This window comes from Kogia breviceps, chromosome 16, assembly GCF_026419965.1.
Source record: "Kogia breviceps isolate mKogBre1 chromosome 16, mKogBre1 haplotype 1, whole genome shotgun sequence".
Lineage (NCBI taxonomy): Eukaryota > Metazoa > Chordata > Mammalia > Artiodactyla > Physeteridae > Kogia > Kogia breviceps.
This window is the reverse complement of record NC_081325.1, coordinates 18,633,880-18,652,964: the sequence shown is the minus strand read 5'-3', so window position 1 is coordinate 18,652,964 and position 19,085 is coordinate 18,633,880. Positions and strand designations below refer to the sequence as shown.

Below are 19,085 nucleotides of genomic sequence, written 5' to 3'. Positions count from 1 at the left end.
GGTCCGGGAAGATCCCACATGCCGCGGAGCAGCTGGGACCGTGAACCATGGCCACTGAGCCTGCGCATCCGGAGCCTGTGCTCCGCAATGGGAGAGGCCACTACAGTAAGAGGCCTGTGTACCGAAAAAAAAACCAAATAATAATAATAATGACAGAAAATAAATTTTAACAGCAGTTGCATTCAGTTCGTAAGATATAAGATTATTCTACTTTATTTTTCGAAAGTGTCTTTAACAAGGACATGTAACTATTTTTTTGTGTGTGGTACGAGAGCCTCTCACTGCTGTGGCCTCTCCCGTTGCGGAGCACAGGCTCTGGACATGCACGCCCAGTGGCCATGGCTCACGGGTCCAGCCGCTCCACGGCACGTGGGATCCTCCCGGACCGGGGCACAAACCCGCGTCCCCTGCATCGGCAGGCGGACTCTCAACCACTGCACCACCAGGGAAGCCCAAGGACATGTAACTTTTACATGAGGAAGGTGGAGGAATTCTGTCTAGCACACAGCCCACGTAGAAAGAGGTTATTAGGAAAAAACAATAGTAACTTCATCAGATGTTGTGAGAATTTCAATGACAGTGGTAAAGTACTTCACACAGTGCCTGGTAACTCAATAAATGGAAGCTTCTATAAATGTATACCATTATGAATTATTTAATGATATATTTTTATGCTGTGTAGTTTTAGGGATGCCCACTAATTTGCCGTAGTATTTTCATTGTTCAAGTTATACAAAATTTTAACATCAGAAAAAATCTATTTTTTATTAAACACAAGTCACTCTTACCTTTCGCAGTTCAACTGTCACTTCATTTCTGTGTCTTCGCATTGTCTAAAAAGAAAAGCAAAAATTTCATATGTATCTAAATATTGATACTGCTAGTACATAAATTAAGGTCTCTGGCATTTAAGATTTAAATTTGTTTAAGATTCTATTTTTAAAGATTAAGGATTAATCAGTTTTAGACTTTAAATGATGAACTATAGGATGTTAAAAAGCCAAAACTCCTGTCTATTTTACTGGATATCTGTTGGTTAGTTTTGTGGGGAGTGGGAGGTAGAGCTTGGCTGCCTAGGATCCATCCCCATTTCTTAACTACACCCAGGTTTCTATGGGGAATTATATACCCTCCATTGTGTACAGTCTTGATGGAACCATCTATTAAAGGATCTCACTTTCTCCTAGCAAAAATAGGGCATGAGCTTAAACTCAGCCAGCAGAACTCTCCCCTATAACTCTAAACCTAGAGTAAAATGGAAAGAAAAAAAAAAAAAAAAAAGCACATTAATTTCCAAAGGACGCATTTGGACAAGGTAGTGAACCGTGCCTATATGCTGAACTTGCTGTGTTCCTAGTTACCTGGTGTCCATAACTCATTATTTGAACCACCTCATATTCTTCTAATAAATTATGGTTTTGCTCTTAAGTCAGCCAGAGCTGATTTTTGATGCTTGCAACTAATGTATTCTATTGCAAACGATTCATGTTTTAAAAAAGTAAATGCCTCATTGTCATGGCCTTAAAATCACATAAAAATGAAAATAAATTTGGGACAGATATTTTGTATCAAAAGATAAAGAAGTATCCTTCTACAATTTACTAAGAGGCTCTATTAGGAATGTCTTAACAGGAATTAGTGAAATGACTAGATATCCCTTCTCCCCTTGACATAGTGATATAATGGATTACTTTATTACACATACAAATATGATAAATGGTTACATTTTCAGAATAAAGGCTACATGTCATGGTATATTATAATTTTAATATGCAGGGAAAAAATATCCCATGGAACCCAAATTATAAACTTTGTTAAATATATTTAAATATTAACCTAGATATAAACTTGTGCTTACATATACATATATATTAAATATAAACAAAACTGCCAAACAAAATTCAAATTAGTAACATTTATTTAATGTGATGTAATGATGCACTGATAAAACTATTATCACTAATAGGGTTCAACAGTACAAAGAAAGAACCCTGAATCTAATTCTATATTTAGTATGTTTCTGCATTTAGGCTTCAACACTATCAATACAGAGAATGCTTTATGTATAAATTAATCATACAAACTGTAATAAATATTGAGCAATCAAATAACAATATTAATGAAGTGTTATTTGATCATTCTGTAAAGAAAGCTGTCTTTATTCACTTGAAGATTAGAATTGCACCAATTGTCTAAATTTGCCTGTATAAACATCTAATCCAATTGTTACTAGAGATGAGAAGAAAAAGTATTTTCATTGCAATAACTACTACATTTAATTGTTTACAAATTGTTATAACAGAGTACACAACAAAAAGACCCAGGCAGCCTATCCCCTCCAAAATATGATCAAGTTACTGCTACACTGTAATTTCCATTAAAGTACTACTTCAGCTTGGATAGAAGTGATGAGTTAACTTCTGAAGTACTCTAAATTAGGAATCCACATTTCACAGGGGGTTAGTTAGCATGTGAAGTGCCCAAATCAGAGGTTAACTCCCAATTAGTAAGTGTTTCGAATATCAACATCTGAATTTAGACATCTGTTTGTTAATTAGCATAAGAGATGTTGGAAATAATTTTATATCGCTGAACTGGAATTCTTCAAGATATACGGATTAACTAGAAATACTGTACAAGTGTCTTGATTTCTTACCTGTTTGCAGTTTAAGAATCTGACAAGCCCTGCAATCTGTCTTCAGAGAAGTTTCTGAGTCTAAGCTTCCTTTTGATCCTGTGTCCCACCCCATCTTGGAGGATTCTGTCCGCTAATCCTAGTCAGATCTTTCTGGTATCTGCTTAGGGTTGAAGTTTTATTACAAGGTAGTAGAGTCTAAAAGAGCTAAACCTATAAAACAAGCTATATGACTTTTTGTGACTGCTTGCTAATACATGTTTGTATGGGTAGCAAATTCTGTCTAAGGCTTGTTTTATTATTTTATTATAATATAACTCACTGGGAATTCCCTGGAGGTCCAGTGGTTAGGACTCAGCACTTTCACTACCAAGGGCCTGGGTTCAATCCCTGGTTGGGGAATTAAGATCCCACAAGCTGCACAGAGCGGCCAAAAAGAAAGGAAAAAAAAAGAAAAAAGAAAAAAAATAACGTAACTCACTGAGAGTAAAATTGCTAAGGAAAACCACCTATTGCCCTCACCTATCTATATAGTTAAAGGCCTCCTATTCATCCAAAAGAACCTATGAGTGTAAATGGCCAAATAGCTTAGGTCAGTTAGCAACAGGTACTGACTACCATCTATGATACAAGTACCTCTGAGTTAGTCATCACTCATTCTCCTCTCTGTTTAAGTTACAGAAAAAGGCTTCTTCTTAGGGCCTCTCCTCCCTTACATTCTCCCCAAGTGATCTCATCTACTCTTATGTCTTCAATTACTGTTTGAAGACCACTCTCAAATATCTATCTTTATTCAGCTCTCTTGCCTGGGCTTCAAATCAGTAAGTATAATATTCACTCATTTGATAAAAATTTACTAAATTCAACCAAAATGCTCCAGGGCAATATGCCTGCAACTAGGAGGCAAGTATAGCAATTATAGTCTAGTACAGTGGTGAGCAAACTGCAGCCTATGGGCCAATTCTGGCAAGCTGTCTATTTTTGCAGGGCCCCACAGGAATAGTTCGCATATTTTAAAGTGGTTACATTATAAATGATATTGTGTCTACATTAACTTAATTTTTGTCTCTTGGCCCACAAAGCCTACAATATTCACTCTCTCTCCTTTTAAGAAAAAGTTTGCCAGCAGCTGTTCTAGGGAAAAAGATGGTAATAATAAGGAGTAACATGAGTGTGTTAAATGTTAAGATAGGAAAGTAAATAATAAAGTTTTATATCAGAAGGAGACATGATCAGAGGGTCAGGAAAAGGTTCGCTGAAGAATTAAAATATGTGTGCATGTGTGTATGTTTAGGATTAGAGGACAGATCATTGTAAGGCCTCAAACTCAGCTGCTTATAAATATCACACCTGCTCCCCCATTTTCCCCTCCCCCCCAAAACATCCCCTATGATTCCATGAATATTCCCAATATTAGGAAACAGTGCAACCATCCAAACCATTACAAGAACCCCCATCCTGGGAGATCATGCATGTCTACTCACTCTCTCATTCTCTGACATCCAATGGAATCACCAAAATAGGATTCAAACCTTCTAGCTTTACTGCCACTATCCTAAACTAAGCCACCATCATGTCACATGTCACCCGGATCACTACTAGTCTCCTAACTAGTCTCCTTCTACGCACTGCATCAGTTTTTCACAATGCAGCCAGAACATTCTTTTTTTAAATGCAAACCTGTGTTGCCATTCTCTTGAATAAAACCTCTCGATGGGACTTCCCTGGCGGTCTACTGGTTAAGACTCTGTGCTTCCAATGCAGGGAGCGCAGGTTCACTCCGTGGTAGGGGAAATAAGATCCCACATGCCACACGGTCAAAAAAAAAAGTTACCAGGACAGCCAAACCAAAACCCCATGGATAAAATCTACAAGATTGGGTGACAAGGTAACCTCACGAGTTCTCAAATACAAGAAGGATCTGGTTAAATCACCAACTACAGGACTCACATGGGCTCAGCATATCTGCAGAAGGAAACAGAAGAGCAGAAGTAACTGGGTTACTGAAGGACTTGAGGGGAGGAGAACCCCAAATCATGAATTGTTAGAGTTTAGAAAGGCAATTTGAGAATAGCTGCAAATGGAAGGGATCTTCTGCACATGCTAACATTGTAAAATATGATGAGAATAGACTCAAAAACAAGGGGCTGAAGTCCCCCTTCCTGGAAAAAGTCCTATAACTGAAAAGAAATTTCCGGGAAAAGAATTCCAAGTGATCTGGGCTTCCCTGGTGGGGCAGGGGTTAAGAATCTGCCTGCCTATGTAGGGCACATGGGTTTGAGCCCTGGTTCTGGAAGATTCCGCGGAGCAAGTAAGCCTGTGCGCCACAACTACCGAGCCTGCGCTGTAGCACCCACGAGCCACAACTACTGAAGACTGCGTGCCTAGAGCCCATGCTCCGCAACAAGAGAAGCCGCCACAAAGAAAAGCCCGCTCACCGCAACAAAGAGTAGCCCCTGCTCTCAGCAACTAGAGAAAACCCACGTGCTGCAGCGAAGACCCAATGCAGCCAAAAATTAAATAAATGAATAAATAAATAAATTTATAAACAAACAAACAAAAAAAGAATTCCAAGTGATCAAGACATGCGCAATTGGGGCAAAGTAAAGAGAGGATCCAGATAAAAGTGGGTTAGTGAAACAAGAGCCAGATATCAGAAAATAGGAAGATATATAAATAAATATATATATATTATTTAATTTAATCACTTAAAAAGAAGAAGGGGGTCTACAGTGGTAAAGCGAGAAAAGCTATACTGACCCACCACTCACTGCAAGGAGTTCAGGAAAACCTATTATAAAGTGTACAATATAAAAGGATTGGGGTCAAATTCTATGCTGTAAGACACAAGGAGCAGAATGATGCATTAAAAGACTACCAAAAAACTGTACCAATGAAACATGTAAAAATTATATCCTAGAGAATGATAGAAGATGTGAAAGAACATTATAATTAGAATTAGAAAAATTCAGTAATGAGGTACTAGAAACCAGGAAAGAATTTGAAATAAAATTTAAAAATATTTCAGAAAGGAAACCTAACCAAGAACAACCACACAACACAACAGGTAATGATTAAGAGATACAGAATGTGCAAAGAAATAAAATTTTAATCAAAAAGAAATGAAGGTGAAAATTATTAGAATTAAAGTGACAATAAAGATAATAATTAAAGGGAAAAATATCCTGAAACTAAAAGACTTGAAATAAAACACTGAAAAAGCACACAATGTACCTGGGAAATCAACCCAGAAAAAACAATACCATGATATATTAGAAAGACTAATGGATTTCAAAAAAAGAAAAAGAAAAAAAGAAAGAAAAGAGAAGAGAAAAGAAAAGACAAGACAAGACAGATGCCTCTGGACGTCACATATATATATACACACACACATATGGTAGATCTGATAAGTGAGTTGAAGAAGGTCACAGGATACAAGATAAAAATATAAAAATCAATTTGTATGTCTATATACTAGCAATGAACACATGGGCATCAAAATTAAAAATACAAACAATATCAGTAATAATCTCTCAAAAAAAATAAATACTTAGGTACGAACCTAACAATACATGTACAGGATATAGATGATGAAAATGATACAACACTGATTAAGGAATTCAAGAATCTAAAAAAAATGGAGAGACACACTGTGTTCATGGATTGGTAGACTCAACTTGATGTCAATTCTCCTCACAATGATATATAGACTTAGCATAACTGCTTTCAAATCCCAGTAATATTAAAGTTTATACAGAAAGCCAAAGTAATTACAATAGCTAAAACAATTTTGAGAAAAAAAAAGTGGGAGGAATCAGTCTATCTAACTTCAAGATTTATTATACAGCTATAGTAATAACACTTGTGTGATACTGGTGAAGAAATACATACACTGATCAATGGAATAGAACAGAGAACACAAAACAGACCTACGCAAGTATGCTCAGCTAACTTTTGACAAAGGTATGAAAGCAACTCAGTGGAGGAAAGTTAGACTCTTCAACAAATGATGCTGTTCAGGTAGATATTGATAGACAAATATATGAACCTCAACTTAAGACTCATACCTTACACAAAAAATAACACAAAACGAATCATGTTTAAATGTAAAACTATAAACTAATTTTTTAGAAGAAAATTAAGAAAGAAACTTTAGGATCTAGAACTAGGCAAAGAGTTCTTAGACTTGACCCTGAAAGCATGATCCACAAAAGGAATAACTGGTAAACTGGACCTCATCAAAATGTTAACATTTTGCTCTGAGAAAGCTTCCATGTGGAGAGGATGAAAAGACAAGCTAGAGACAGAAAAAAAATATCTGCAAACCATATATATATGATAAAGGACTGGTATCTGGGATATACAGAGAACTCTTACTCAAAATTAGAATACACATCAATTAAATTAGAAAACAGGCCAAAGAAATGAAGAGACATTTCATCAGAGGATATACAGATGGCAAATAAGTATATGAAAAGATGTTCAATATTATTAGCCATTAGGGAAATACATATTAAAACCAAAATGAGTTATTACTACACACCTATCAGAACAGCTAAATTAAATAACTGAGACAACACAAATGCTGGGGAAGATGTGGAGAAACCCCTACATTGCTTGTGGGAATGTAAAACGATACCTGGAAAATCATTTCTTAAAAAGCTAAACATGCAAATACATTGGACTTAGCAACTACTGAACATTTATTCCAGAGAAATGAAAACTTATGTTCACAAGAAACCTGTACACAAATGTTTATAGAAGCTTTATTCATAATAACTCAAACCTGGAACCCAGACATTCTTCGCAGTTAAAAAAAACTGTGGTACATCCATACCACGGAATGCTATACAATAATAAAAAGGAATAAACTATTGATACAAGCAATAGCTTGGATGAATCTCCAGGGAATTACGCTGAGAAAAAAAAAGCCAATTCCTAAAGGTTATATACCATATGATTCCATTTATATAACATTCTTGGAGTAACAAAATTATAGAAATGAAGAAGAGATTAGTGGATGCCAGGGGCTGAGGAGGGGGCAGGAAGGGAGGAAGTGAGCATGGTTACAAAATGGCAACATGAGAGATCCCTGTAGTGATGGAAATGTTTTATATCTTGACTGTATAAATATCCATATTTTACTATAACGCTGCAAGATGTTACCATTAGGGGAACTGAGTAAAGGGTCTCTCTGTATTATGTTTTACAATTGCATGTGACTCTACAATTATCTCAAAATAAAGGTCAATTTTTAGAAACTTTTTTTTTTTTTTTGCGGTACGCGGGCCTCTCACTGTTGTAGCCTCTCCCGTTGCGGAGCACAGGCTCCGGACACGCAGGCTCAGCCGCCATGGCTCACGGGCCCAGCTGTTCCGCGGCATGTGGGATCTTCCCGGACCGGGGCACAAACCCATGTCCCCTGCATCGGCAGGCGGATTGTCAATCACTGTGCCACCAGAGAAGCCCTAGAAACTTTTAAAGGGAACTCCGTGGCAGTCCAGTGGTTTAGGACTCAGTGCTTTCACTGCTGAGGGCATGGTTCAATCTCCTGGTCCCACACGCTGAGCAGCACAGCCACAAAAATAAATAAGTAAACAAGCAAACCTTTTTTTAAAAAAAACTCTCTAAAAAAAGGATATATTTTACATCAGATGCTGAGGAGGAGGGGAAGAAGAGGTCACTACCAATTTCCAAAATGCACAAAATAGGGAGGCAGTAGATAATAACTAAAAGAGAAGGGACTAAATAAAGCTAACTAACCACCATAACAAAAAAATATATATTAAAAAAAAGAAAGCCTCTGTCAACTCCAGGTTAAGACTCTCTATAACAAAAATAAATAAATAATTTCAGAAAAGGACAGGAAGGAACTTTTTGGGGTGATGGAAGTATTCTAAAACTGGATTTTGGTGATGGCTGCACAACTGAAAAATTTACTAAAACTCAAACTTTATACTAACAATGAGCAAATTATACTATATATAAACGATAGCTAAATAAGCCTGTTTTTAAAATTCTCTACAATACAGATGTTTATATACTTGTTCCTTGGGCTACCCAGTCTGTTTTTCTAAATACACTAATTGAAGCAAATGTAAAAATTTTACTCGGGGAGAAGGAGGTAGATGACTATATAAGGATATAAAATTGGCCTGTCGAGTGGTGATACAGTTAGAAAACAATAGCTCTGGGACAATAAAAACTAAATTTGCCACCAACTGGTTCATTCATGTTTCAAGGTATTTATGACAAAGCTGACTTCTGAAAAGCAATGGAAGCCCCAGGACAGTGAAATGATAATCTTCAATGTGCTGAAGGAACATTAACTTCAAACTCAGAATTCTTATAAAGAAGGAATTGTAGAATTTAAATACCACCACTTTACAACAGTTAACAAATTTACGGATCTAGGCAATGTTCATCAATGTTACTAATATCACAAAAAGAAAGAACCCAACATTATGTACCACCTAATAAAAATTATATGTTACCCATGAAAGTGAAAAGCCAACCCATGGAATGAGAAAAGATTTGCAAATCATATGTCTGATAAGGGACTTGTATCTAGACGACATAAATGGACCCTTACCATTCAATAATAAGACAATACAATTTTAAAATCCCTGGTGGCGCAGTGGTTGAGTCCGCCTGCCGATGCAGGGGACACGGGTTCATGCCCTGGTCCGGGAAGACCCCACATGCCGCGGAACGTCTGGGCCCGTGAGCCATGGCCGCTGAGCCCACGCGTCCGGAGCCTGTGCTCCGCAACGGGAGAGGCCACAGCGGTGAGAGACCCGCGTACCGGAAAAAAATTTTTTAAAAAAGATATATTATAAAGTATATACAGACTAGAGTAGAAAATAAATTCACCAATAGAAGATATCCCTCAAATAAACCCAAACATACATGGACACTTGATATGATAGAGATGGCATTGCAGACCACTGGGAAAAAGGCCGTTCAATAAATGGTCCTGAGCCAAATAATTATCCATGTGGGGGAAAAAAAGATACTACATACCTACTATACCACCATACAGAAAAGTCAACTCCAGATGGTTTGAAAATTTATAAAAGCAAGAGTGAGTTTTTAAAGAAAAATATCTTTACGATCCCTAAATGGAGAAAGATTTCTTAAGCAGAATACAAAAATGCTAAAACCAGAAGAATAACTTCATTAAAATTTAGAATTTCTGTTCTTTGAAAAATGCCACACAGAAAGTGAAAAAAGAAACCAAACCAGAAGAATACTTGAAGCATGAACAATAATTAATAAATACCCAGAATATACAAAGTACTCATACATCACTGGGAAAAGACAGGAGAAAGACAAGAAAAGGCATTTTAAAGAAGATAAAACAGTAATAGCCAACATGAAAAGGTGGTTAACCTCATTACTCAGGAAGATACAAATTAAGACCACAGTGAGACACCATTTTGCACTCAAGATTGCCAAAACATTAGTAGGTATAACATCACCGAGTGTTCATGAAGATGTAGAGCAATTCGTGAGATGTCAGTTGGTACAACCATTTTGGGGAGAAAATTTGGCAAAATATGGTAAAGATGAAAAATACCCAAGTACACAACAATTCTACTCCAAGGTATAAATCCTACAGAAACTCTTACATATACTCATCATGAGATATATATGAGTGGTTTCTGGCATCATTGGTTTGTAATAGCAAAAATTTTGAAAACAACTTGAATGTTCATTAAAAAGAAAACAAATGAACTGTGAGACAATAATTATTCAGCAATGAGGATGAATGAACTACAGCTACACAAATGAATCCAGAAATGTTAAAAAAATTTTTTATCTTTTCCTGTTATAAATACAGTATGAATATTTCATATAAAAAACAAGCAAGCAAAATTAAATGCTATATTATTTCAGGATACAGACATATATATCGTAAATCTGGAAAAGCAAAGTAGTGATTTACACACATTTATGACAGTGGCTTACTTTTTTTTTTCTTTTATACATGGAATTAAATCATACATGCTCTGGCTCTGGAGTCACACATGTACTTTCACTAAAACACAGAGGCCCAACCCCCAGAGTACAAGTCCCCCAGCCCTGCCATGGCCAGTACAGCGACAGGAGAATTGAACAAGAACGTCACTACTTAGGCATGGATTACTTCTGGTAGGAAGCTAGGGATGGGAATCAGAGAGATAGCTTTTGTTCTAGTTCTTAAATTGAGTACTGGATTCATGGATATTTCTTTTATTATTGCTTCAAAACTTATATCTACATTATCTATTTTTGTATATCAAATGTTACAAAATTTTTTAAATGTTTAAAGAAAATAGCACTACTGATATACAACCATGCATTTGAGTTGTCAATAGTTGTGATTCATTGACATTTTGCCTCCCATCTCACTTGTGACCAGTAGCATCAACACACCAAACTGGAGTCATGCAGAGTGTAAACTAATGCTAATAATTCCCCATCAGATTTCAGTCCTAAGAATGTGATCCAGAAAACACTGACAATCTCAGTATTACTCCAGTCTAATTCAAACTCTCATTTACCTTCTCATACTATACTTTGCTCTGGGTTAGTAGTTCTCAAATTTTTAGCCTGCATCAGAATAAACTGGCTTTGTTAAAACACACACTGCTGGGCTCCATTCCCAGATTTCTCAGCAGCAGGTCTGGGGTAAGGGTTAAGAATTTGTTTCAAATAAGATCCCAGATGAGGACTTCCCTGGTGGCCAGTGGTTAAGATTCCACCTGCCAATGCAGGGGATTCGGGCTCGAGCCCTGGTCTAGGAAGATCCCACATGCTGTGGAGCAACTAAGCTCGTGCACCACAACTACTGAGCCCGTGTACCACAACTACTGAAGCCCATGTGCCTAGAGCCTGTGTTTTGCAACAATGAGAAGCCTGCGTGCCGCAACTAGAGAAAGTCTGCGCATAGCAACGAAGACCCAATGCAGCCAAAAATCAATCAATCAATCAATCAAATAAAAAAGATCCCAGACGATACTGATGTTGATGCTGCTGGCCCAAGGAACCACACTCTTAATCACTGCTCTAGGTTATATTTTCTTCCATACAATATCCAACAAAATTATCGTTAAATTAGAAAGCATCCAAAATTATACTGAACAATTTTCCTCTAAGGTTTAATGTAAATTATTCAACACACACTGAATACATATTGTACAAATTACATGAGTGCACTATCCTACAATGGCACGATACAGCGGTTAGAAACGTTTGCTCTGGAGTCGGCGGTCTAGGGTTAAATTCTGGATCCCCCACGTGCAAAGCTGATGACACTCTGGGAATGTTACTGGTCTCTCTACCTCAGCTTCTTTCTCTATGAAATGATAACAGTACCTCATAGGATTATTGCAACAAATGAGTCAAATTCATGTTAAATGTTTATCATGGGAACAGTGTGTGGCACAGAAAGCCCTCAAAGAATATTAGCTATCTTCATCATCATTAATGATGCTTCCATATTCCACATGTGTCAGCATCAATGTTGCACCTATCTCCATACCACTTCAAGACCACTGCTTCTACCCAGCTGTGGAAAAGGTTTATACCGTTTAACCGTATCACCTTGTGCCCATTCTCATTTCTGTCACCAGTGCCCTTATAATCACTAAAGACTAGCAGCTGGCTTAGTTTTCCTCCTCAAACCAAATTCTGACCACATCCCTGGTGTCTTCAACAACACTTCAAACAGCCCAGTTCAACAGGCTGGCCAGGTACAGGTTCTTCTTTTTTTCTAAGTTTCCAGCAATCCTTTCATCAAGAACCAGCCAGAGATCTGCCAGTCCAATCAGGATAAATTTTGGATGTTTTACATTTCATTCAAAAACTCTGGAACGGTCAACATTTTAATATGAAATGGGTAGACTTTCCCTTAAACACTGTGTACAATGTTCTCTAATTTGAAGAATCTGACCCTAGTGGCAAAACTCTCCCTACATCCAATTAAGGCATTAAACAATTTCCCATTAACTAGCCATTTGACAGACTGACCTAGATCCACAAAGATTACTTTAGTCTCTTAGCTCCTTGATTTTCTCCCAATTTATTAACCCCTCCTGTTTTTGCTTCATTCTTACATAGTCCTCATACTTCAACACCTTTGTCCCTTGTATTTCAATCTTGTTGCCCTGGCAAAAAGCTAACCTTGGGTCATTTCAAGTCTTACTCCAAAAGCTAGGCTGCTGAATGTTGCAAGAGAAAAAAAAAACAAAAACAAACCTCAACCTCCAATATGGGTATTATCAACTATAGGTCTCCAATCTCAATTAAACTCTCAATGCTTGCTGTTTGGAAATCTTTCCAGCCTTCCCTAGGTAGGTTTTGTACACAAAGCTACTGCTCTCAAGCCCCCTTTTCCATACCCTCCTTCCTCTCTGCAGAAAACCAGGCCTTCTGTTTATTTATTTTTATTGGAGTATAGTTGCTTTACAATGTTGTGTCAGTTTCTGCTGTACAATGAAGTGAATCAGCTCTATGTACACATATATCCCCTCCCTCCCACCCCACCCCCAATCCCACTCATCTAGGTCATCACGGAGCACCAAGCTGAGCTCCTGATACTATACAGCAGGTTCCAACTAACTATTTTACACTTGGTAGTGTATATATGTCAATCCTAATCTCCCAATTCGTTCCCCCCCTCCCCACCCCTGGCATCCACATGTCTGTTTTCTACGTCTGCATCTCTATTCCTGCCCTGGAAATAGGTTCATCTGCACCATTTTTCTAGATTCCACATATATGCGTTAATATACGATATTTGTTTTCCCCTTTCTGACTTACTCACTCCGTATGACAGACTCTAGGTCTATCCACATCTCTACAAATGACCCAATTTCGTTCCTTTTTATGGCTGAGCAATATTCCATTATATATATGTACCACATCTTTATCCATTCATCTGTTGTTGGACATTTAGGTTGTTTCCATGTCCTGGCTATTGTAAATAGTGCTGCAATGAACATTGGGGTACATGTGCCATTTTGAACTATGGTTTTCTCAGGGTATATGCCCAGTAGTGGGATTGCTGGGTCATACAGTAGTTCTATTAGTTTGTTAAGGAACCTCCATACTGTTCTCCATAGTGGCTGTGTAAGTTTACATTCCCACCAACAGTGTAAGAGGGTTCCTTTTTCTCCACACCTTCTCCAGCATTTATTGTTTGTAGATTTTTTGATGATGGCCAGTCTGACCGGTGTGAGGTGACATCTCACTGTAGTTTTCATTTGCATTTCTCTAATAATTAGCGATGTTGAGCAGCTTTTCATGTGCCTCTTGGCCATCTGTATGTCTTTGGAGAGATGTCCATTTAGGTCTTCTGCCTATTTTTTGATTGGATTGTTTTTTTAATATTGAGCTGTATGAGCTGTTTATATATTTCATATATTAATCCTTTGTCCACTGATTCGTTTGCAAATATTTTCTCCCATTCTGACAGTTGTCTTTTGGCTTTGTTTATAGCTTCCTTTGCTGTGAAAAAGCTTTTAAGTTTCATTAGGTCCCAGTTGTTTGTTTATTTTTTAATTTATTTCCATTACTCTAGGAGCTGGGTCAAAAAAGATCTTGCTGTGATTTATGTCGAAGTGTGTTCTTCCTGTTTTCCTCTAAGAGTTTTATAGTGTCTGGTCTTACATTTAGGTCTTTAATCCATTTTGAGTTTATTTTTGTGTATGATGTTAGGGAGTGTTCTAATTTCATTCTTTTACGTGTAGCTGTCCAGTTTTCCCAGCACCATTTATTGAACAGACTGTCCTTTCTCCATTGTATATCCTTGCCTCCTAGTTGACCAAAGGTGTGTGGGTTTATCTCTGGGCTTTCTATCCTATTCTATTGATCAATATTTCTGTTTTTGTCAGGCCTTCTATTTATTAAGAAAAAAGAAACCATTAGATAGTAACAATTCCCTCAACTTCATTTCATGCACTGTACCTCCACATTTCCTCCTCAATCTCATCCCCAGTAAACTGCATCTTCAAACATCCTTCTTTCCTTTCATTCTATCACAGCGACAGGGTCTTTCTTCATCGAATACCCCCTCTCCCATTTTTCAACCTCTATTTCTCATCATCATGAGTCAACTCAAGTCTCTTTCATCTTATTTTAAAAAGAAAGAAAAAAAAACCCTCTTCCTCAACCTACATTTTCTTCTGACTACTGTCTTCCTTAGCCAAAATTCTTTAAAGAATAGTCTACACTGTTTTCCACTTCTTCACTTCCATTCACTTAGCCAGCTCCCATAAAATTCCATTGACACTGCTTTTGCTAACATCATCAGCAATCTTCTATTCATGAAACACAATCCTTATGTGGCATCTATGCAGGAGAACACTGTTAATCATTCATTCTTACCTCCTTGACTTCCATAATACCATCCTCTTTGGCCTTCTTTTTCATCCATCCATGATGTTCTTCCCTTATGTTCTGTCTATAACCCGGTAGGCCATTCATCTACTCACTCTACAAACTTTGTCTAGAATATTATATTTCCATGGCTTCACTTATCAACTACATACTAATAACTCTGAATCATCTGGGTTTGTTTACTGATGAATTCTGAAACATAATGATGTGTAACTTTTCAGTAAGGTTATAAACATATGTATTAGGAAACATTTAGTTAATCTTTAAATATAGGGAAATATTTTTATCTGGTGTTTAAAACAGTACAGTATAGTGTTCTGCCTATCTATATACAGTCCAGGTTGCAATTAGTTAATATATCACAGTGGAACCATTGCTCCCCTTGCTTGCTGTTGTTACAACAGCTTTGAGATATAAATTCACAAACCACACAACTGAGCCATTTAAAGTGTACAAATTCAATGGTTTTTAGTATACTCACAAAGTGTGTAACCACCACCAAAATCAATTTGAGTATTTTTTCTTTTCCTTTTCTTTCTTTTTTTTTAGCCGCTCTGCGGCGTGTGGGATCTTCCCGGACTGGGGCACGAACCCGTGTCCCCTGCATTGGCAGGCGGACTCTCAACCACTGTGCCACCAGGGAAGCCCCTCCTTTTCTTTTTTTAAAAAAATTTTTGGCCACGCTGCACAGCACGCAGGATCTTAGTTCCCAGACCAGGGATGGAACACGTGCCCCCTGCGATGGAAGTGGGGAGTCTTAACCACTGGACCACCAGGGAAGTCCCTAGAGTATTTTCATCACTACAAAAAGAAACCTTGTTTCCTTTAGCAATCACCTCCCCATTCTATCCAACTCCCACCTCAGTCCTATGCAACATTAATCTACTTTCTGTCTCTAAAGATTTGCCTCTTCTGGACAGTCATATAAATAGAATCATACATTATATGTTTTTTTGTAACTGGTTTCTCCACTTAGCATAACGTTTTCAAGGTTCATTCATGTTGTTTCCTTTTATCAGTACTACATTCCTTTTGTTGCTGAATAATACTCCATTGTAAGGATATACCACATTTACCAACTCGTTAGCTGATAGACATTTGGATTATTTCTACTTTTTTACTATTATGAATAAGTTCTGTGGAGAAATGTTTTTATTTCTTTGGGGTACACAACTGGGAATGGAATTGCTGCATCATATTGTAACTCAATGTTTAACCTTCTGAGGCTGCCAAACTGTTTTCCAAAGTAGTTATACCATTTTACAATCCCACCAATAATGATGAGGGTTTCCATTTTGCCACATTCTCACCAACAACTGTTATTATCTTTTTTTATTACTTTAGCTATCCTAAGTGGGTTTCATGAGTGTCATCTCATTGTGACCAATGATATTTAGCATCTTTTCATGTGCTTATTGGCCATCTGTATATTTTTTTTGGAGAAATGTCTATCTAAGACTATTGCCCATTTTTGAATTGGGTTGGCCTTTTATTATTGAGTTTTAAGAGTCTTTTATATACTCTAGATACGAGTCCCTTATCAGAGATGATTTGCAAATACTTTCTTGCATTCTGTGGGTTTCTTTTCTTGATGATCTCTTTCTCTTTCTTGATGATCTCCCTTGAAGCACAAACATTTACTTTAATGAAGTACAGTTTATCTATTTTTTATGTGATTGCCTGTGCTTTTGATGTTGTCCCTAAGAAACTAATGCTTGGTCCAAGGTCACAAAGATTTACACCTACTATTTTTCTCCTAGAGTTTTTAATATGTTAGATCTTACATTTAGGTCTTTGATCCATTTGAGTTAACAGTGTGAGGTAGAGGCCTTAACTTCATTCCTTTACATGAGGATGTCCAGCTCAGTTGTCCCAACACCTTTTCTTGAAAAGACTACTTTTTTCCCCCTGGGGAACTGTTCGGGCACCCTCGTTGAAAAAACAATTTACTGTAAATGTAAGTTCATTTCTGGATTCTTAATTATATTCCATTGATTTATACGCCTTTCCTTACACCAGTACCAGTCTTGATTAATGAACCATTACTTTTGATTGATAAACTGTTAAAACAGTACTACTAATCATATGTGAAGACCTCATTCAAGGATAATCCCCCAAGAAAATATCAAATTAGTTTAAAATGAAGTTAAAGGAATTATCCCTACCAGTTTATGATAGTTTATATGCAAAACTAATTTTTTTTAAGCTGCTACCCATGAGAAATGAATAATATGTGTGATGAGGACAGGGAGGGAATATCTGTAAGCAGGCTTAATTTCTGAGATGAAAAGGCAGCCAACATGGACAGTAAATTTCAGATGTCAGGCTTGAATCATCCTTTCAACTGTAGTTCCCTTTAGCCAGCATCCTTTAAATAAACCGCTGTATTTGTAAATACACAAATTTTGATATATTCTGCTAGTCCAACAACTTTGGGAATTTAAGCACCTTAAAACTTTAAGCCCAGATCTCTCTCCTGAGCTGGAATGTCTTCTGGATCACTTCCCAAAACATCCCACAAATTTGTCAACATATTCAAAACTGAGTTCATCATTTGCCTCACTGATCTTGCTTCACCTACTGTTTTTACCCTATCTGTAGACAACAGTACTCTTTTAAAGTGGGATATTAAACAAACTCAAAAAGTGGTTCTGAGAATTAGATTAAATGAACTTACAAAAGCACTTGGCACAGTTTGTATCACAAAGTATAGTCATCTATGTTCATTTCCTTTTCTACAGATTGTAATCAGCATTTCCAATTTTAAATCCTACCACTTCTCCTGTCCACTGAGTCTTTAATGTCAATGATTTATTTCTCATTTCTAGCTGAAATTCCTTTTCAAATACTCCTAATCTACTTTGGTAGTATCTTGGTTTTTTCCCTAATGCTTCTGATTCCTCCTTAAATGATTCAATCATTTAAAAATATTTATTTTAGGGCTTCCCTGCTGGCGCAGTGGTTGAGAATCTGCCTGCCAATGCAGGGTACACAAGTTCAATCCCTGGTCCGGGAAGATCCCACATTCCGCAGAGCAACTAAGCCCGTGCTCCACAGCTACTGAGCCTGTGCTCTAGAGCCCATGAGCCACAACTACTGAGCCCGCCTGCCGCAACTACTGAAGCCCACGTGCCTAGAGCCCGTACTCCACGAGAGAAGGCACCACAATAAGACGCCCATGCAGCAAAGAGTAGCCCCTGCTTGCCGCAACTAGAGAAAGCCTGCACGCAGCAACAAAGACCCAACACAGCCAAAAATAAATAAATAAAACAAATTTATTTTTTAAAATAAATTAAATTAAATATTTATTTTATGGTCATCCTCTGATATCTCTATTACTGAATTTCTTACGAGACTTAAGACTATATTTTTGGTATCTGCACATTACCTATAATTGAGTTATTTTTTCATGTGTTTTATGATTTTGCATCATGAGCTTGGGGTAAAAGGATTTCCCTGTCCTTTTCCTGTGCTAGAGGGACTGTTCAAAATTTGAAATACTTAGTCTTTCTGTAATGGTAATTAAAAAGCAAACAACATAGAATTTAAATACCAGAACATTAAATTATCTTCATGGTAGAAGGCCATTAATAGCTCCTTGTGTGTATACTGAGAAGAAAACAACTTCCAGGCTGAATGTAGACTGAAAAGGGCTTCCTAGCTGCATAGGAACCATAAATTCTGATACATATTTTATTTATTTATTTATTTGCCTTGGGTGTTTGTGTTGGCTTTCTCTAGTTGCAGCGAGTGGGAGCTACTCTTCATTGTGGTGTGAGGGCTTCTCACAGTGGTCTTAACTTAACTTCTGCAGTGGTCTTTGTTGCAGAGCACAGGCTCTAGGCGCATGGGCTTCAGTAGTTGGGGCACACGGGCTCTAGAGCGCAGGCTTAGTAGTTGTGGCGCACAGGCTTAGGTGCTGTGCGCTATGTGGGATCTTCCCGGACCAGGGTTCGAACTCGTGTCCCCTGCATTGGCAGGCTGATTCTTAACCACTGTGCCACCAGGGAAGTCTTGATACATGTTTTAGCTCACTAAAATACATACTCCAGCTTAGCGCATTGAT

At 37.5% G+C, this 19,085-nt stretch overlaps 1 protein-coding gene across 1 annotated transcript in view; it reads right to left on the bottom strand.

The window, feature by feature from the left end:
- Nucleotides 1-19,085, bottom strand: part of KPNA3 (karyopherin subunit alpha 3) — an 85,088-nt gene that overhangs the window by 39,774 nt on the left and 26,229 nt on the right. Inside the window, exon 2 of the mRNA XM_059041688.2 lies at nt 789-833. Coding sequence (XP_058897671.1) covers nt 789-833 — 45 coding nt within the window. The remainder of the gene's footprint in view (nt 1-788; nt 834-19,085) is intronic.